We start from the raw sequence: 22,071 nt of genomic DNA on the forward strand, positions 1-22,071 counted from the left end.
CTTATAAGACTATTGTCACATGCCGTTATTTTATAGTGAGAAGTAATGACTTATTTTGCATGATTGTTATATAATATTAATATCTAAATATATGATATAAACAAAATAATTAGAAAAAAAGCTAGAGAATAAATAAATATAGACTGAAGGCAATATTTTAATGGTATTTCAGTTAGTATTCAAGGTTGCAACTTTTCAAGTTTGAATGAACCCAATTATTAATGGGAAAAAATCCACCTAACGCAATAGCAGCTAATTCCGGTGCCAAACCTCCAAGTCCAACCTGTACTCTAAACTAAGACAAGGAAATTTAGAATTTCAAACTGAGAAGCAAACCAATTGCCAAGTAAGAAACTACAAAGCAGTAATAAGCTGAAGTCAATGGACAATTACAGTCATTTTAAGGGTTTTAAAGCCTTTAAGCTCAAACTCTCAATTAAAAATGAATAAATAATAAATAACACACGAAGCAAGCAAATATATAATAAATAAAAGAAGTTTTTGCTAATATATAATAAATAAATAAATTTTTATATATATTTTTTTGGTTTCATAATTTTTTATTTTTTAATTATTTTAAAATTATTTTAAAATTATTATTATTATTATTATTATTATTATTATTATTATTATTATTATTATTATTTATTTATTTATTTAATGATGCATGGGAATGGAATAAATGCATGTCATCGTCCAATAAAGTTTGGAATGAAACAAATCATGGGTAACCGTGTATGAGGGTGGACAGAATAGTTATCCATCGATCAATATCGGAAGCCGAAAAGTCTAATTAGTATTGAATTAGACTTCTGGAAAGTAGAATGTAATTGTTAAGCATATTCACTATATCGCTCCCTCTGAATCTTATCTTCCGTTGTTTCGTCCCTCTCTATTCCGATGGTCCCACTGGTGTGGCATAGGTTGCGAAACGCACATAACAATTTCATCCAGTAAAACAACTTCCAGATGTTCCTATATGAAGAAAACATCAAAATTTCTGAATTAGAATAAGATTTATGGTACCCAAATCGGAATTACAGGAATAGAAACGATTATGGTCAAATGTCCATAGAGTACTATTCATTGAACGATAAAATTACTAACATGAACTATGCCGAATTTAGTGAAAATTGGTCAAGTAATTGGTGACAATGTTAACATGGACTATGCCCCATTGGTGACAAAATAATAAGTACTGATATGAATTATTTATTTTTTTAATATAATTAAATTTAATCAAATTCATATTTAAAGCTTCACATCTCTAAATTTTATTAACGAGTTAATTTTTTGATTTAAATTATTTAATTTTCAAGAGCATAATATAAATAAATAAAAAATAGTAAACAAATTTTATTATTCTATTATATTAATTTTTAAAAAAAATTATAAAATAGAAACGTTGAACTAATTATTAGAAGAATGTAGCCTAATTTATTTTTATCAACAACTAGGCAGACTTTGTCACAGAGTGGTTGAATTTATCTATTTATATTATCTATTTCCATACGTAATCTATGATAAATACAATAATGTCACAACAAACTATAAACTTTAGCACATAATCCAGTAGTTTTTTCTTTTATTTTTTTGTTGCCCTTTTCTATCAAGTCCTAATATAACTATTCCTAATTGCATCTGTTATGCAAATGACAAGTTCTCAAATTTTAAGAAATCCATTTGCTTACCTTTTCTCATAACTACAATTTATACAAAATTTTAAATATCAAAAAAATAGATATACAAAATTTTATCAAAAATTTCTGATTTAATTTATATTTATTCATACTTATCTTGGCTTTGCTAAGAATTTTAAGCAATTATAAATTAAATGTTGAAAATTACTAATTCTAAGCAAGCTAATAACTTCCAAAGTTATATATATATATATATATATATATATATATATATATATAACGTTTAATCCACTAATTGAACTTAATCTGAAATTTAATGTTTAATATACGACAGGGAACGAAGAATCGATTAAATAATAATGAATCATATTGGTATACTTTTATCTCTAATGTCAACATGTATACCACTACTGATTTATATCTTATGAAAAATTAAAATAAAATGAAAATCCCACCGAAACTCCTTAACTTTACAGCCAAACACGCCGTTACCACAGATCAACTCCATAGTCACAGTCCTTGGACACGATTTTTGCTTTCGATGTTAACTTATCTACCGTTACATCACAATTAACTTTAACGGTGATCGTCCACGTCTTGACAGATCCCACCTTAATCCTCACCGGCGCCCTCAATTTCAAATTGAACGGCAGCTTTCCTTTGTTTTCGCCGTTAACCAACGCCTTATGCACAGCACTCGTTAACTCAATCCCGGACCCCTTCAACGCCGTCACAAAGACCGTCACGTTATTGCTCGGCTGGTAAAATGCTGGCAGTTTTCCGTTACAGAGCCTAACATCATTGTAATACACATTAACTGAGCTTCCTGTGCGGTAATCAATCCCGATCTTATCGTTGGGATTGTCGGCTCTAACAGTGACGTCAAATTCTGGCGAAAATGGAGCCGAGGATGAAAGATTGAATCCTTTAATGGATATTGAATCAATAGAATACTTAGGAGCTTCCGGACGGAAAACAAGGTAGAAGACACCAGCGGCGATGCCGGCAAGTAGAATGAGAACAACAAGCAGACCAAGAAACCAGCAGAAACAACAGCAGCAGGAACTGCGTCGAGGCTTCTGGCCAGAGAGTTTCTTATAGCGTTTGGCATTTTCTGGAGGAGGTAGACGGTAGATCTGATCCTTTGGGATCTGGACGACGTAAGTTCCAGGTGGTGGAGGAACAGGCTTCTCAGGCAAAGGAGCTGGCGGTTTCATGGGCAACTGTAGGTTATCCGGAGATGACACCGGCGCCGGCTTGAACTCGGAGGATGATGGAGGAGAATCACGAGGGTGGACTCGATCGGCCATTGTAGAAAAACACGAACCTGTAGAGAAGCAGAGGATGCTTTACGGAGTTATAGTTCTTTCGAGTGTTAAAAAGAACGGGAATGAAAGAAACAGAAGACGGTGAGTGTTTAAGTAAAGGCATTTGTGAAACCGCGTAAGAGCTCACACGCTTCAGGGGCAGAGATGGAATTACGATTAACTGATAAGACAAATGAGACGAAGTAAGCTGGCAAGTGACTAAGCGTGAGACTTTTATTTATTAATTAAGTGTATATAAATTAGGGTTCATGTAAAATAAATTTAAATTAATATATTATATAATAAAGAAACTTTTACACTAAAAATGAATTCGATTAATAAATAAAATTATAAATCACTTAAAATTATTTATATTTAATTGCATTTTACTAGTTTTTTTTTGGACAATTTTTATTAGTTGAATATATGTTTCGCTGTGAGTGGAAGAACTTTCCTGCACATTAAAGCCTAATTGCCTTGAGAAGCGGAAACAGTCAAATGATTTGAATTTGGAATCAAGTTTGATTAAATTCTTATCTTTTTAGTTAAAGATTAAAAAGCTGAATTTAATTGTTTTATCATATTAATATTTTGAATTTATTTTTTTAGTTTTAATTAATTATATTTTAAACATTTAACTAAAAATATTTAGATTTTTATTTTAAATGAAATTCTAGACCTATTTCTACAGGGTTGGGTTAAATTAAATATATAATTAAATTTTGGTAAAAAAAGAACATATAATTTAATTATTTTTAGGATTTCTGCGATTTTTACATTTTATAAAAAAGAAAAGAAAAAAGGAGGCATTTTGGCGATTGGTGTTCATATGATTATGCTTAGCTGGGAAGTGGTGGGCCAGTCAATTTTCAATTATATTATATTAAAAAGAGATGATGGGATTGCGACATTCCAGGGCAGCCAAAATTTCTTAATTCTATGAACCGCGTGTTGCTTGACAAACGCAATCGACTAAACAGTCTTTCTAGTTTAATCCTTAAATTATTAACTAATTTATTTCTTTTATTTTAAAAATCAAATTAATTAAATCTTATGATATAATTTCGTTAATCCTTAAGCTCCTTCTGTCCGTTTCAGTGGTTCAACGTTCAGTAAATTGAGTTTAAAACTGAATTAAATTAAATAAATTTATAATTAAAATTTTAATATTTATAAAAACTAAATTAAATTAATTTTAATTAAAAATTAAATTAAATTAATTTAATTTGATTTAATTCGATTTACTCAATTTAAATTTTTAATAAATTTTTTATTTTATACCTTACTTTTAATATTTTAAAATTTAATTAAAATATTTTAACTTTAATTACAATTTAATCTATTTATATTATTAAAAATAATATATTATTATCATTAATCGATTTAATTTAAATTTTTTATTTTTTATCAAAATTAAATCAAACCGAATCAAAATTTTTTAAAATTAAAAACTGAATTGAAATGAAATATATAAAAAATCAAATCGAATTTTTAAATTAATTTTTAGTTTAATTAATTTTTTGGTTTGAATTAAATACTACTCTACGTTTTCAGTATACACATATGGCTAGTCAATAAATAAATGGATATAAGCTTTGTTTATTTTAAAAAAAAATTACTTTTTTAAAAAAAATACCTTTTAATTTATAAGATTTAGCATAATTAGTAGATGTATTCCACTATTTTTTTTATGCAAAACACTTTATTCCCTTAGTTTAATTCTGTTTAAATTATACTCTTGTCAAAATTTCTATAAACTTTGGCATTCAAGATTTAGTCATACATTACATATAAAATTAACCCATATCTCAGCAATTTAACCAGAAAAAAAAAAAAAAACTCAAGTGTGTGAAGTATGTTCACTTGCAGAACAACATAGATTAAGTTTTCAAAAAAAGTAGAATAACAACCAAAATTGTTTTTAAACTAAGTCATATTGATTTATTGGCCTCTATTTAATTAATTCAATTTCAAATATCAAAATACAATATAATTATAGTGGATGATTTTTTAAGAATCACTTGGACATATTTTTTCTATGATAAAGTTAATGTGCATAACATATTTCATAATTTCATCAATATGATACAAACACAATTTTATAGAAAATATCAAAATAATAAGATCAAATAATGGAACATAATTCATAAGTCAACAATGTGAAACTATTTTTAAATGAAAAGGAATTTTACATTACCATTTTTCCACGGATACTAAGCCTAAAATGGACAAATTTGAATAAAGGACTTTTAAATATGTTTTCATTGGATATGATTTAGGTTTCAAAGTATACAAATTATATGATTTATATCATAAGAAAACAATAATTTCAAAAGATGTAGTTTTTTATGAAATATATTTTCCCTTTGTAAGTAGAGATACATTAACACTTGATATTATAGTGTCAGTACCTATTCTTGATAATTTTAACCAAAATATTGATCTTTCCATTTCTGAGTCACTCTTAGAGCACACAAATAACTTGAAAATTGAACTTATTCTCCAAATAGTTTTAGAAAAACCCAATCTAGACATTACAAATACCCAGCCAAAGAGAAGTGTTAGGGTCACCTATAAACCAAGTTGGTTATATAGTGAATAATTCTTCATTTGTTGAAATCTTAGTCAACACTTTAACAGAAGCTAATCAAAGCCAAGGTAATCTAACCTATCTCTTACTTACAGATCTTTGCACACATTATTTATGACAAATGTGTCTACTATCCATATATCTATTTCTACCATCAAACTAGGAGAGATAGTAACTGGGTTCATACTATGCAATAAGAGCTAGAGGCACTAGAGAGAAATCAAACATAAATACTCACCACACTACCTAAAGGCAAAAAGGAAATTTCATCAAAATGGGCTTACAAGGTGAAGCACAAACAAGATGAGAGTATAGACAAGTATAAAGTCAGATTGGTTGCCAAAGGTTACAACCAACTGGCTAGAATCGATTATCATGAAAGTTTTTCCCCAATGATAAATATAGTAACTATAAGACTTGTTCTAGCTATTGCCATAAAGTTTGAGTGGCTTGTGTATCAGTTAGATATGAATAATGCATATTTACATGAGTACCTAAATGAATAAGTCTACATGTGCCTACTAGAAGGATATACAAAGGCAAATAAAGACAAGTATGCAAGTTAATAAAAAGTCTATATGGGTTAAAACAAGCGGGCAGGTAGTGGAATAAGAAACTAAAAGTGAAGTTATAAGACTATGAATTCAAACAGTCCTCATCTAATTATTGTTTATTTATAAAACAAGAAGAAATAGATTTTACAACACTAATTGTCTATATAGATAATCTATTTATTACAGGTTCAAATGAACAATAGATTTTACATGTCAAACATTTCCTTCACCAACAATTCACAATAAAATACCTACGATATGCCAAATTTTTCCTACAAATGGAGATCAGCAAATCACAAGAAGGAATGTTTTTAAATCAATGGAAATACATTTTGGACATTCTCCAAGATACTGGCTTAACCAACTCGAAAGCAACATCCTATCCGCTACCAAGAAGCATCAAATTGGATAATGAGATAAGGAAGCTCATAGAACACCTAGAACAATATAGGAGACTCGTGGATAGATTGTTATATCTAGGCCTTACCAAGCCAGACATTACCTTTGCCACTCAGCGGCTCAATCAATTTATGCAATCTCAAAGAAACTGCACTGAGATGCGGTGGTTCATGTTCTTCATTATTTAAATGATTGTCCACCAAAAAGCGAGAATTGCCCAGCCTTTATTTTCGATTAGCCCTTTTGGTTTCATGGTATCAGAGCCTCCCCATTGATGTTAGGCCTCCTTAAATATTTCATGCTCTAGTTCTTGGCGTAAGATGATGTATTGAATTCCACATCAGTTTGAGATAGAGGTAATGAACTCCTTATAAGGGCCTTAGGTACTCCTTTCCCCTTGAGTTAACTTTTGGGGTGAGTTAGACTTTATCCAAATTTAACATGGTATCAGAGTCTCTCCATCGATATTGTGTCTTCTGTAAATATGTCACGCTCTAATATAGTCCTGAGCATGAGGTGTGTGTATTGAATCCCATATCAGTTTGGGATAGGGGTAATATGCCCCTTGATAACTCTCAATCTCCCTGGGCTCCATATCCGATAGATCTGGTTCTCCCTCGTCCCCTATTATATGGATCTGATTCCTTTTTGGGCTCTCTGATGGGTCTATCAAATGGGTCTCTCCATGTTCTCTTTGAGGAAAGGATCTGCAAAATAAGGAAAAAGGGGGTCAGGGGTCCATCGGGGATGCCCCGACGGAGACCCTCCGACGCTCAAGTCAGATTTACGAGCTAGAGTAGTGTGGATAAGCAAGAGTTGCAGAGAGAGAATAAGGAAAATGGAGTTAAGGAAGAAGGAGCAGGAGAGAGAGCCTCCCTTTGAAGGAGAAGACCCTCCAGTATATAGTGCTTCCTATCTTTTTCACTCAGGCCCGTACGTACGGTTGTGTCAGGCACCTGCTCCATGCGTAACGGCCATTTAATGCTCTCCAGAGCGCATGCGGGTAGGGCTGGTGAATGATTGGGCCTACTCCCTTATGGGGCTTGTACTCATATCTGATCCGGATCACCCTAGGTTGCCGGTCCAAGCTCGTGAAGTCGAGCCGCCTCTCGAGCGTATGATCTGATGGGCTTTGGACCTGTGGCCTTCTTTTGGACCCAACCTTATTCCTGGGCTAGGAAAGATCTGGAGGTTATCAATTGCCCCTTTACCTCCTCAGCGGTTATTCCATGACTGGTGAGGGGGTAAATACTTAGGCTCCACTAATGTCCATGCAGCTCGAGAACGGCTCTTGTCAAAACATCCTTTACTTGCCTTATTTCTTTATCCCTTTACCTTGGTGTTTAAATGTATGGCGATCTGGAGATGTGTATTTGATGATGAATGATATTTCACCTCGGCCTGTGCCTCATCATTATTTTCTACTCACGCTGTCTTCTAGTTTTGTCAACTTTACTTATTTGATGGACCAGGCCGGCTCTACTGGGACTCTGCTGGTCGAACCGACCCGAGTTAAGAGCTCGAAGTCTGGTTAAGCTTCTGACTTGCGAGTTTTTCTTATTCTCATGAGGGTCTTTCCGTTTTTGATTCACGATCTCGTCATTGTTGCGAGCTTAGGAATATAATACCTTGTTCCTCTTGAGATGACCTTCTGGTAGTCGGTGCGGTTTGAGCTGTGAGCTCCACTGGGATAGAGTACTCGTTCTTTTGTTGTTTTCCTCTTCCTGGGTTATTCTTGCTGAACGTTTGTTTATTGTAAGTTAATCCGAGCTGTGAGCATGGTCCTTCGCCTTCGTTTATCCTTTTATGCATTCCTGCATTTGTGGGCCTTTTCGTAGAGGGAGCTTGGTTCTCTGTTATTTCTTATGTATTTAGCTTTATTCTACTTGAGTGTTTTCCTGTTGCAAGTTCATCCGAGCTGGGAGCTCGGTTCTTTGCTTTTTGCTTAGGCTTTTGTGCCTATAGCCTGTGATGCTGCCTATATCGCGAGCTCCGAGGTTCGAAATTTCACTTTCTTCACTTTGGTGCCCCGAGCTCTTTTGTGAAGTCGGACTTAATTTCTTGCTTTCTTGTCGAGCCTTATTCGGGCTGTGTTTCAATCTGACTGTTCATTTGTTAGGTTTTAACTTTTCTTTTATAGGTTTATAGCCTTGCCGGTCCAGATGTGAGGCCCCTCCAGGCTTCCGAGAAGGTCGACCTTGGATTGCAGAGGTCGGACTATCTGTTTTGGATTTGACCGTCTTGCCTTCTTGATTCTTTATCTGAGCGTTGGACTCTCGTGTATGTTTTTTGCCCTCGAGTATTTATGGGCTGTCTGCTCTCGAGCGTTTTGCGGGCTTTTTGTTGCCTGGACCTCTCTCTAGGTCAGCTGAGTTGGTTTAGTGTGAGCGGTCAATTCTCGAGTTCGGTGCCTCTTATGATTGCCCCTGATTCTCTGTTTGGCTTTGTATTTTGGTATGCCGTTTGCTTAGGAATCGCCTTGCCTTAATTCGGTCTGTCTTATTGGGTTTACCAGTACTGCGCTCGTTTTCTTGAGATCGGCATGATGCTTTGGTACTTTTGTTGTGTGAGATCAAAGTCTCTCTACCTGATGACTCGAGGTCCTTTGGGAGGTCGGAGTTTAACTTTTCATTTATGGTCTCGTGCCCCAATCTTTTATGTGAGATCGGAACTATGTTCTTATGAGTTATTTTTGTTTGTGGCACCAGACGATCTTGGGGATCCCGGCCGTTTTTGCTCCGGGAGATCTTTGAGATCTTCACCGGTCTTCTACCTCAGTGAGGTCTTCTGCCTCAGTGAGGTCTTCTGCCTCAGTGAGGTCTTCTGCCTCAGTGAGGTCTTCTGCCTCAGTGAGATCTTCTGCCTCAGTGAGGTCTTTTGCCTTGTTGAGGTCTTTTGCCTCGTTGAGGTCTTTTGCCTCATTGAGGTCTTCTGCCTCAGTGAGGTCTTCTGCCTCAGTGAGGTCTTCTGCCTCGTTGAGGTCTTTTGCCTCAGTGAGGTCTTCTGCCTCATTGAGGTCTTCTGCCTCAGTGAGATCTTCTGCCTCAGTGAGGTCTTCTGCCTCAGCGAGGTCTTCTGCCTCATTGAGGTCTTCTGCCTCAGTGAGGTCTTCTACCTCAGTGAGGTCTTCTGCCTCATTGAGGTCTTCTGCCTCAGTGAGGTCTTCTGCCTCAGTGAGGTCTTCTGCCTCTTTGAGGTCTTCTGCCTCAGTGAGGTCTTCTGCCTCAGTGAGGTCTTCTGCCTCAGTGAGGTCTTCTGCCTCATTGAGGTCTTCTGCCTCTTTGAGGTCTTCTGCCTCATTGAGGTCTTCTTTTGCCAGGACCTCAGTGAGGTCTTCTTTTGCCAGGAGATCTTGGAGATCTTGGTCTTTGTTGCTCCGGGAGATCTTGGAGATCTTCGCCAGCCGTTTTTTGTTTTGTTTTCTCGGGAGTTCTAGGGGATCCCGGTCTTCTTTGTTTTCCCGGGAGTTCTAGGGGATCCCGGTCTTCATGCTCTGGGAGGTCTTTTAAGATCCTCACCGGCCGTTTTTATTTTGTTTTCCCGGGAGTTCTAGGGGATCCCGGTCTTCTTTGTTTTCCCAGGAGTTCTAGGGGATTCCGGTCTTCATGCTCCGGGAGGTCTTTTAAGATCCTCACCGGCCGTTTTTATTTTGTTTTCCCGGGAGTTCTAGGGGATCCCGGTCTTCTTTGTTTTCCCGGGAGTTCTAGGGGATCCCGGTCTTCATGCTCCGGGAGGTCTTTTAAGATCCTCACCGGCCGTTTTTATTTTATTTTCCCGGGAGTTCTAGGGGATCCCGGTCTTCTTTGTTTTCCCGGGAGTTCTAGGGGATCCCGGTCTTCATGCTCCGGGAGGTCTTTTAAGATCCTCACCGGCCGTTTTTTGTTTCGGGGAGATCTTTGTGATCCCGCCGGCCTTCTTTGCTCCCTTAGGAGGTCTTGCGCAAGGTTCAGGCTCATTGGCCTTACTGTCGCTTCGTCATCTCAGCTGGTTTTGTGCCTAACTGAGGTCTTGGGTAAGATTCAGGCTCATTGGCCTTACTGTCGCTTCGTCATCTCAGCTGGTTTTATGCCTAACTGAGGTCTTGTTCATTTTTCTGAATTTTTCTGCAAAATAAGAGCTTGCACAAAGCGTATATAACGAGAATGCTCATTGTTAATTCAATAATATTCATCAATAAATAATATGTCGCACATGTCACTTAGTTTCATACTTCAGATGAACAAATGCAAGTATTAACTCTTACAACGTTAACCCATGCAGTTTTAGAGATGCAATAAACAATATTTTGCATGTGTAAATTTCTCAAAATTTTACTTTGAAAAGTAATATGTTTAAATACATAATCCCTTTCATTAGAATATTCATGCTTCTCTTAACTAGCAGCGAAAACTTTCCCCCTGAGCTAGTATGCTTTTGAGCATATATCTGTGTGCTCATGAAAATCTTATTCTAAGATTTAAACTTCATAATTAAATATGAAATTTCAAGATATTTGCATTTAAAATAATAATTAAAGTTATGCTGTTATTAATAGCATCTGGCTAGCGTCAATCATAGGAGAATAAAAATATGTATAACTTAATTGAGTGTATAAATGTTGTTCACAATACAGACTAATTAGTTTTATTGATCTATTTATTTACTGAGTAATATATTAATTATTTTACATTTATCTTGTTTTATTTTTATCTAAATATTATTAATTTTAAAAGCTAAAATAGTAATTCTTCGTTCTATGGGATCGTACCCCTGTGTCCTTTAGCACGAAGGAGATAGGAACCATAGTCTGGAAGATGAAGCATGGTCGTACGATCCAAGCGTGATTAACGGCTAAGGATCCTTTGGGGTTCGTGAGCTGTAGAGGATCGTTCTCAGCCACACGTGGCTGGGGTGGTTACACGGTTGCCTGATAGATTCAAATAGTTTTCTTCTTCTTTTAAAAACTCTTGAAGTGAAGGCATTTATGATAATACTCCCAATGGCTGAGACCCATGTGTAACTGTATTCCACATCGCAGCCCATTCGTGGCAGAGAATGACGCATTAGCAAAGATGATTTCTTTCTCAACCTTGAGACCGCCGAGCCCGAGCCTTCGTCTAGCACCGCTGTCCTCTTCACTTGCCCGACCTCAGCCCAATCTTAAATCGCTCCCTTTACCCACGACCCAAGCCTGTTCTGTCTCAGACGACAAGCCTCAGTCTCGGAAGCTGAAGGGAAGCTCTCGGCTTAACCGGTGGTCCAGGGCTCGAGCAATCCGCTCTGGCCATTTTTTAGACCGCTCAGGTCACCGGGCTCAGGTGGCCGAGCTCAATCCCCCACCTCAACAATCCAGAGAAAAGCGAATTGAAAGGATTTAGTACTGTAACAGCGGGCAATAGAGATGACGAAGGCGTGGATGTCACAGGTGGGAAGTCCATTTACGTGGTTTCCGACGGCACTAGATGGACGGCCGAGCACTTCGTTGGCGTGGTCTTGGGACAGTTCGAGCATTGCTTGATCGATCGAGGTTGCTCTGTAAATACTCATATGTTTTACTTCGCCTTTGAATATGAGTTCGGCAACATTATTTTACCCGACCTGGGATGTGAGCCCGACCTCAAACACGGCTCCGACCTCGGTCACAGATCTAAGCTCGAGCACGGATCCAACCTCAACGAGTAATTTTGTGCGGTGGTCGTTGGATTTGCCGAGCTCCTTTCTGTTCTGCTACTCTGACCAGTGAAACCATTGACGGTCTTACTAGCGGTGCTTGATCAGTCGTTCTCTCGACAATCAGATGGACTAATGCCGACCATGCCGACCTGGGTATCTCATCTCACCTTGTCTTTGAGCTGGACGGCATACCACGTCCGAGCTTATCCACCCTGCCTGGATATTTGATTATTTCCTATTATCTCCAGGTTGCTCTGATACTTGAGGGGCGTTGCTCTGCAACAGAGTTGGATGGCTATGAATCGTGTATCCTCTGACCTCATGTCCTATCCGACCTGAAATGTTAGTCCGACCTCGTCTATTTTTCATTTATTAATTTTCTCTCTAACTTGCTAACCTGGGATTTTACAGCCGACCTCACAACTTCAACAAATATATATATACTTCTCATTCTTTTTTCCTTTTACAGAAAAGATTAAAATTTACACTTAGAGACAAGCATTTCGATCTGAAGTTTCACCTCGTCAGATCTCAAAGAAAAAGTTAGTAGTAATAAAATTCAATAAATGTTAAAATAAACAACGAGGGTAGGAAAATGAAGATTAAAAGACTGTCAAGATATTCTTAAACCAGCTGGGTCTTTCTTTTCAGCTAGGTTACTGTAAATCTCCAGCTTTCTTTTTCGCATAAGCTTTCATACCTCCATGTGGATCTCAATGGGTGGATTTAGGAACTCCGGTGACGAAAAGGTCCCCTTCGTTTCCCACAGACGGCGCCATTTGATAACTCTCAATCTCCTTGGGCTCCATATCCGATAGATCTGGTTCTCCCTCGTCCCCTATTATATGGATCTGATTCCTTTTTGGGCTCTCTGATGGGTCTGTCAAATGGGTCTCTCCATGTTCTCTTTGAGGAAAGGACCTGCAAAATAAGGGAAAAGGGGGTCAGGGGTCCATCGGGGATGCCCGACGGAGACCCTCCGACGCTCAAGTCAGATTTACGAGCTAGAGTAGTGTGGATAAGCAAGAGTTGCAGAGAGAGAATAAGGAAAATGGAGTTAAGGAAGAAGGAGCAGGAGAGAGAGCCTCCCTTTGAAGGAGAAGACCCTCCAGTATATAGTGCTTCCTGTCTTTTTCACTCAGACCCGTACGTACGGTTGTGTCAGACACCTGCTCCATGCGTAACGGCCATTTAATGCTCTCCAGAGCGCATGCGGGTAGGGCTAGTGAATGATTGGGCCTACTCCCTTATGGGGCTTGTGCTCATATCTGATCCGGATCACCCTGGGTTGCCGACCCAGACTCGTGAAGTCGAGCCGCCTCTCGAGCGTATGATCTGATGGGCTTTGGACCTGTGACCTTCTTTTGGACCCAACCTTATTCCTAGGTTAGGAAAGATCTGGAGGTTATCACCCCTTATAAAGGTTTTAAGCAATCATCCTCCTTGAGTTAGTTTTTAGGATAAGTTAAGTCTGATCTAGTTAGACTTGACTTAAATTTAACATGGTATCAGAATCTTCATCAATGTTGGACCTCGCGTAAATGTATTATGCTCTAATGTAGTCTGGGTGTGAGCAAGGTATGTTAATCTCACATTGATTTGGGTGAGCTAAATTTTGAGGTGTATTAAACCTAATCCAAATTAAACATTAATCCTAGAGCAACCACCACATGGCCCGCACCATCGTGTTACTGCCGCATCGCATGCCTCTTCAGTGCTGCACGTCTTTTGCATTTCATTTGTTTGATATTTAAATTTATGTTTTATTTGTGTTATATTGCTGTAGTTTGCATTTATTTATATTATTTTTTAATGGTTTATAGTTTGTGTAATTTTTTTTAATGTGATTATTTTTTTTAAATTTTTTATATTATTTGTATTGGAAGGGGTAATGACCTATTTAAAGTGTGATACAAATAATTTATTATTGTTAATTTGAAATTCAAGCTAAACTTGAGCTCAAGCTTAAGCCCTATTGTCCAACTTCTTAATCGAGCTTATATTAAGCTTAATGAGCAATTTGAGAACTCGAGCTCATACTAAGAAAAATGTTAACTAGTTTAAATCGAATTAAATTTAAAATTAGACTTGTTATTATAATAAATGAATTTTTCATGAATCAAGTTCGATTTTAATAGATAATTTATGAGCTGAACTCGAGCTACACATTGAAACTCAAGTCGAGTTTGAACTCGAAAAGAAAAACTTATTCAGATTAAATGTTTTAAATTACAATATCAAAATAATTTTGTTATTTTTATTCATTAGTAATGATTGTTATTATTGAAATGATATATTTATTAGTAAGATGGTGTTGTAATACGTACACAGCGTTTTAGCTATTTAAAAATAATGCTATTGATGATATCATGAATTTTATTCACTAAAGCAACCATTAACTATGTCTTCTTGCATTTTCTTTTTGTTATGATAATTAACTTCTAAAGCAATAACACATGTAATATCAATAATAATTCCTAAAAAAAATAATGTGGTCAGCATTAATATTTGTGGCAGAAAATTATCAACACACTTAGTCGGTTTTTAGAGATGTTAAGTGACATGGCCTAAGGAAGGGTTTAGCTTGCCACGTATAATAAGATAGATATGGGTGTGCGGTTTCGGTTTCATTCCTTAACGGGGAATCGAAATCAAAACAGTTTTTTGAATTTTTTAAAATCAGAATTAAAATTAAAATTCGCTATGATTTTAATATAATTTTATGTATTTTTAGTTCTAATTCAGTTTTAATATTGATTCTTATTTTGTATTTGAGTTTCAAGCGTCTCGATTTCTATAATAAAATTTAAATTTAAATAAATAATTAAATATTTTTAATATAATATTAATATTATTTATATCAAATTAATAAATTTTACATTTCACAATAGTATTAAATATTCATAATACTATATAATATTTTTATTTAAAATTTATTAGAATGCTAAATAATTAAACATAATTTGATTCAGAAAAAATAATTAAACATAATATAATTTTTTTATTACATTTTTTTAACTTTTAAAATTATAAAAAAATTCTCCATAGAGCTTTCAAATATTTTATTACAATATTTTTATAAAAAATAAATTCTAATTAAATGAGATTTTTATAATTCTTATGATATGTTATAAATTTGTTTAGTTTTCTTAGTAAAACTATATAATTTTAGATAAAATCTTGTGGTTTAACTAAATAGTATATTTTTTTAAATAGTTACAATTATTTTAATTTAATTTATTTTTAATTTTATTAAATTATAAAAAATATTTTATTAATATATATAATTTAATTAACAATTATATATATATATATAGGAATAATAATAACAATAACAAATATATAAATATATATATATATATGTAATTGATTTTAATAATTTGTATTTGAATAATTTATGTTCTATTAGTATAAATTAAATAGAATGAACTATAATTAATAAATTAATTAGTTGAACTATATCATTATAAATTTTTAATAATTGATTAGTAATTAAAAAATATAATAATTTATATTATTATTTTATATATATACATATAGCTACTATAAATACCCATATCAATTTATATATAATTGTTTTAATAATTTATATTTTATTAATATAATTTTATTAATACTACTTCGTGTATGAATATAATTTATTTAAATAGAACGAATTTAATTTATTAATTAAATTATATAATTATAGATATTTAATAATTGATTATTGACTTAAAAAAATATAATAATTTAATATTATTATATATATAGATAATGATAACACTTATATATGTATAATTATTTTTAGTAATTTATATTCTAATAGTATAATTTTATTGATATATATTAAATATATAAAATTTGTTTAAAAATAAATTATAATCAATCGACTAAATTAATTAAATAAAATAATAAAAAATATTTAATAATTAAATAATATTATAATTATGTAATTTTTTTAAAATGATATGATATATAAAATATATTATAGAAATTATATATTATAATTATAATATTATTATAAATATATATATATATATATAAATGGGTTATTCAGTATGATTTTGATTTGGTATGGTTTGTAATAAAGAATTAAAATTAAAATTAAAATTAAATAATTAAATAAATTCAATTTGATATACTTGGCTACTTACATTATCAATTCATTTTGATATAAATTTTTTGATTTGAATTCATAATTCAAAAATCATGTATAAGTGGAAATTCGGTTGGTTTAATTTAATCTTGAATTAGATTAAATAAATTAAAAATTAAAATTTTAGTATTTATAAAAATTGAATTGATTTTAAATAAAAATCAAATCGAATCGAATCGAATCAGTCTGATTCAATTTCATTCCATTTAATTAATTGAATTTTTTAATAAATTTTTTATTTTTTTACATTTTATTTTAATATTTTAAAATTTAATTAAATATTTTAATTTTAATTATAATTTAATATCTTAATATTATTAAAAATAATATATTATTATACTATTTAATTTAATTTTTTAATTTTTTAAATAAAAATTAAATTAAATTAAATTAAAATTTTTAAAATTTAAAATAAATAAAAAATAAAATTAAAATTTTAAATTAACTCAGTTTTATTGAATTTTTTAGATCAAAACCGAATACCCTCGGCCCTAACAATAGGAGTAGAAGGCACCTAATGTTTGTACATCTAATAAAAAATTATAAGGATAAACCGAAAATCTAACCACATCTCTTTACTCTAAAGAAAACCTCTCAAAGGCTAACATAGCCGCCACATTCTCTTAGTGTGACCCATCCTTTGTTCGTGCTGGTCTCGACCTCTAGCCTTCCTTGCTGTTGTAGCCTCCAGCCGGCTGCTGCACTCGACCATCCTCGCCTCCTACCGACTTCGCATCCGCGGTTTCTCTTCTCCCTGCTCTCGATCGTTTTTCATCCCAAAGCATAATCATAGTCTCTCAACTCAAAATCGAAGTAATCATCATGATACGTGCATTTTTCATTAATTCATTCTTTATTCTAATTTTTTGCTTCTCCAATAGAGCATACGAATTGATATGATTTGAAATTTCCAAAATGTGAATTAATCAACTAGGCTTATATATGTGTTCTGTTGCGTCCAAGAATTGATCATTTTAACTCAATCACTAGGTTTTCTTCCTTGGTTATAGGTCCTCCAGCCTCCTCGACATCCTCTCCTCCAGCCTTCTCTGCTCCAACGGTTCCTCTCTAGAAGCCGTTCAATCAAGATCTCATCAGTCCTGAAGTCAAAATCTCGTTCAGTTCAAGTAATACTCTTCAGATTTTTCACTTGGCAATATTTTTTAAATGGGATTTTTCAATTAAAAGGAAATTAGATAGTATTGTTGATCTTTGAGATATTGGGATTTCTTAGTACAGTTTTGTTGACATTGGAGATTTGGTTAATAGCGTTGTTGAGTTTTGATACGTTGATATTCTTTTTATTTATTGATGTTGTCGTTGAGTTTTGATATCGGACAGATTTGGTTAATGGAGTTTTAATCGGGTTCAGGTAGTATACAGGTAATTGTTAGCGGATTTCGGACAGATATCTATAGTGAAACCTAATTTCCAAACGGTTCGGGTAGTATTATCATAAACGGGTTTTGGTTTGGGTACCCACAATTTCGCGGGTACCCTACCCAGTATCATCCCTAGTGCTGAACAAGTCTGCTGAAACCCAGTTTCACTCGCAAAGAAGATTTCTTAGTTAGCATAATCTGCTCTTTCTTTGAAAAATGAGAGTGAGGAAGCAGAAACGCCACCGCAGGGCTGTGAGGTTCTACACAGCGTGTTTTGGGTTCAGGCAACCTTTTAAGATTCTCTGCGATGGGACATTTGTGCATAACCTTATAGTAAATCGTGTTGCACCCGCTGATAAAGCACTGTCCAACATCCTTGGTGGCTCCGTCAAGCTCTTTACCACGAGGTCCCCTTGCTTTGTTTTACTGTGCTCACTGCTATTTCCTTTGAATTTAATACATAACTTTATTTTTTTTATTCAATCTGGAATCTTTTGTGTTGCTCTTTATTGCGTTTTGTAGATGTATTCTTGAGGAGCTCAAAAGACTTGGTAATTCCTACTCCGAATCTCTTCAGGCAGCTCATAAACTCATGATTGCTAAGTAATGCTTTTACTCTCTTGTTCTCTTATATAAAAGATTTTACTTTTGTGGTTTTACATAAAAGTTGTGGGTAATGATTCCATTTCCCCTTGTTGATTGTTGTAAAATAACTGTACTTCAGATGTGATCATGAAGATAAAAAGAGTGCCGAAGCTTGCATTGTGGAGATTATTGGAGAAAATAACCCGGAGCATTTTTTTGTGGCTACACAGGACTTTGATTTGAGGAAGAAGTTTAGGGAGGTTAGCATATTTCATCTTATGTTGGTGCCATATTTTTTACTCTTTCCCCCCAATTTGCATCCCTTTTCACTGGTTTATGAATTGTTTTTCCATTATTGTATTGAAAGTGCTTGCTACTATGAGGTTTTCTTTTAAAGTGGATGCGAAATGTCTATAGATGTGTTTTGATTTTGTTATTTTTGGTAGATGGCAGCTATAGCAAATTACGTTCAACTAGAGAAGTAGTTGCCTAAAATTCTTCCGTGTGTTACTGCCATGCCAAAATATAGTTTCCTTATCAGGATTTATTTAGATGATGTTGGATATGCAGAACATTATATGAAATCATGTATTAACCTATATTCTGGGCCTTTTGGCCTTAATCATCTTTTAGGAGATTGATTAACAATGCTGCTCTATTAAATTTGTGAATTTATCAACACATTTGTATCAAATAATAGCTTGTGTTACTCATTTTGCCATGATCCTCAACTGCATTGCAGTGGGTCCCTGTGATATGCGCAATGGATTAGAAGAACTTCTGCATGGAAAAGTTTAATGGATGTAGTTTTAGTCGTATTGAAATTAGAAAATAGCCTAATCTGACTACAAATAACCCTTAGAATGTGCACAATAATGCCTGAAAATTTAGCTATTCTGCAGGTACCAGGTGTCCCTGTCATATTTGGTCTAAGAAATGCTCTCTTCCTTGAGCCACCATCTGCATTTCAACAGGAGTTTGTCAAATCTTCCGAAGAACAACGCTTACATGCAACTGAGCCTGAATATAAAATTTTGAAAAATAGGACCAAGAGCACATCAACAAATGAGGAATCTAGACATTCTTCTGATGAAAATAAAGGTTCAGAAGAAATGCAGCCTCATAAAAAAAAGCAAGGTGCAAGAATGAGAATGGATGTCAAGGATAGACCTCAATTTAAAAGAAAGAAAGCTAAGGTATAATCCTTTCTCATCTTCCCATATACAGCTTTAATGTCTGCTTCAAGGTTGATTCTTACCGAGTCCAAGTGAAAAGGAAATCAATAGTCAGCAATTAGTAAATTACATTTTATATTACAACTTGTAGAATTATTTTTCCATCTTTCTTGATTGTAGAAAGGGCTTCTCAATCGATTTTCTGAAAATTTGTAAAAAATTAATGATGAAGAGAACTTGTAATTTAGATGTTACCACAAGATGTATACATTATCGTAGAATGTTCATGTTGTTTATGCTACCTGTAGAATTATAGTCCTTTCCTACTTTATGCTTTCTATAATTATTTCATGTGCTTTTTTCCTTGTTTGTGATTAATAACATACCGAGGTGGTTGTTGTTGGCAATGTCAACATATTAAGCGGTGAAGCAGTTATAGTTAGCTTAATTCCATTTTATAGCATCAGTGGATGAATCACAATATGCATGGTTGCATGCTGTTCATTCCTTTGCTAGCTACTTTTAAGAGGTCCTTCATTCTCATATGGCTAACTTTGTTTTCAAAAATTTTCAGGCACCAAATCCTCTTTCTTGCAAGAAGAAAAAGAAGGATATAAACCCTAAGCCTTCATCAGAGAAGGTGAATATCACTTGTTGCAATTTTTTTACTCTTCTTGTTGGATTGTTATGTCGAGTACTGGTGAGCATTATTTAGTGTTTAGCGATAGCATATAGCATATATTACTAGATCATAGCTCAGTTTTGATGGCTTTAAAATCCAATGCAAAATCATCTTTGGAGTAAGAATTTAATTTGATCATTGGGGAGTTAGTTACAGTAGAGTGCTATAAAGGAGTGAAGTTGGTTATATTAATCAATTATGCCTCAGTATGGAAGGGGGATAAGTTAGTAGTGTAAGGAGTGAGAAACGGAAGTCGGAGACCTCAGATAACGTGAAGTAACGTTAAAGGAATCACAAGCCTTGCACATTAAATGGACTTGCTGTCTAACAGAACTGAATGGCAGTAGCCGATCCAACTAGTTTAGGGATTTTAGCTTAGTTGTTGTTGTTGTTGCTGCTGCTGCTGCAGCATTGGGTCAATGTTCTCAAAATTTATTAATTATTTTTGGTCTTGGTAGTGAGGGGAATTTTGTTTTGGAAGTCGGATGAATTTGGTGATTTCCAATGTACTGGGTTACAAATGCTAAAGAAACATTAATAGGGAACCATAAATTGGCTTTAAAATGGGACATTGAAAGATACCAGCTAAAATCCAGAGGTTCTTATGTATAGGCTTATTCACATAGTTATGGGAGACGATCTCAGAGAAGCTGGATTTGGCATTCTAATGAATGATGAAATGCTACTTAATATTACTAACATGTGGGTGCTTCTGCTCAGGAAAGTAATGCGGGCGACGATGCCATGAGAAGTGGGAGTAGGAAAAGAAAGAGATCGCGTAAAGGCAAAAGTCTTGCAGAGATGGACAACAAATAGGCTACTCGGGGCTCTGGCAAATTGGTGTTGCTTCTAATTTTGTCTTACAATGAAGTAAACATATATTTAATTGGTTAAAATGATGCAACCTAAAGTTCAAATATTTCTGCTGATGCGAAAAATGAGATGTTATTTTCAAATTAAATCAGAAGTTGAAAATAGTGTTTTCTATTCTGTTAGTTTTGTTTTTTCTTTTTCTTTTTTTTTTTTTTTTTTTTCATTTACCTCCTAAGGGTGCGTTTGCTTTAATAATTAATAGCGGTAATTTTTTTATGAAAAAAGTAAAGGGTAATTTTTACTCTTGTAATATCACTTAAGCAATATTTTGAAGCTAATCATAGAATGTAAATATATTATAATAAATAGTAAGTATGGAGTTTTAACATATTTATAAAATTAAATCATTTATAAATAAATAATTATTTTTATATTTGTTATTAAAAATAAAACAGTAGATTTTATATATTTTATTTAAAGTTTTTTTTGTGTGTTAACGTTCAATCGAACACTTATTATTATTATTATTATCGACTTTAATTGGATAAATTATTAGAAATATTTGTAGTATTACCTCAATGTTGAGATGGTACTCTAATCAAATGAAATTATAACACATTGGTAAAATATAAGAATTTAATTAATTTTTTTTAACTAGTAATTTAATTAGGAGTGATGTGAGTTTATTAATTTTTTTTATAAATTTTTTACTAATATATTATTGGTTCATTACACCACTTCAATACAATATATATATATATATATATATATATATAACCTTCAATTTTTCAATATTATACCAAACGCATCTAAGTATTTATGCAATAATTTAATAGATTTAAAAAAAAAAAAAAAAAAAAAAACTCAACATAAATCTTAAAAGACCGTGCAACTCGAAATACGCGGCAAGGTCGCTGCTCATCTAAAAATTGTTTCTCCCTACATGCAAGTACTAATAAAACGTCTTCAAAACTGCAATGGAGAAAAAAAAAAATATTAGGCCATTAGCAACAAAGAAGCCAAATTTAAACATCAATACCAGCACCAGCGAAGCAGTAGGGTTCGAATTTCAACATCTTGACAAGTCTCGACAATGAAGAGGAAGGTAGAGTTTTAAAATCATAGCAACCCATTAAGGGGGTATCGTGAGCGTCATT

The 22,071-nt window shown here is 33.7% G+C and overlaps 2 protein-coding genes and 1 pseudogene across 3 annotated transcripts; 2 read left to right on the top strand and 1 right to left on the bottom strand.

Annotated features, from left to right (window-relative positions):
- Positions 1-1,968: 1,968 nt before the first annotated feature.
- On the bottom strand, positions 1,969-3,042 carry LOC110625743 (NDR1/HIN1-like protein 13). The gene has a single exon (XM_021771367.2). It carries the CDS (start codon positions 2,948-2,950, stop codon positions 2,129-2,131), a length of 822 nt encoding a protein of 273 aa, XP_021627059.1. The 5' UTR covers positions 2,951-3,042; the 3' UTR covers positions 1,969-2,128.
- An 8,168-nt stretch (positions 3,043-11,210) lies between these two features.
- On the top strand, positions 11,211-11,406 carry LOC122725233 (annotated as a pseudogene).
- Positions 11,407-16,827: 5,421 nt separating this feature from the next.
- LOC110627128 (rRNA-processing protein UTP23 homolog) lies at positions 16,828-21,096 on the top strand. 2 transcript variants are annotated; one of them, XM_021773373.2, is made up of 8 exons: positions 16,828-17,090; positions 17,288-17,404; positions 17,650-18,066; positions 18,182-18,262; positions 18,384-18,504; positions 19,147-19,440; positions 19,994-20,059; positions 20,822-21,096. In XM_021773373.2, the coding sequence occupies exons 3-8, from the start codon at positions 17,876-17,878 to the stop codon at positions 20,915-20,917; spliced, it is 849 nt and encodes a 282-aa protein (XP_021629065.1). In that variant the 5' UTR covers positions 16,828-17,090; positions 17,288-17,404; positions 17,650-17,875; the 3' UTR covers positions 20,918-21,096. The 2 variants fall into 2 exon arrangements, with proteins under 2 accessions (XP_021629065.1, XP_021629066.1); XM_021773374.2 differs by having other exon boundaries at positions 16,833-17,090; positions 17,268-17,404.
- Positions 21,097-22,071: the final 975 nt, after the last annotated feature.

The sequence above is a fragment of the Manihot esculenta genome, chromosome 11, assembly GCF_001659605.2.
Source record: "Manihot esculenta cultivar AM560-2 chromosome 11, M.esculenta_v8, whole genome shotgun sequence".
Classification (NCBI taxonomy): Eukaryota; Viridiplantae; Streptophyta; class Magnoliopsida; order Malpighiales; family Euphorbiaceae; genus Manihot; species Manihot esculenta.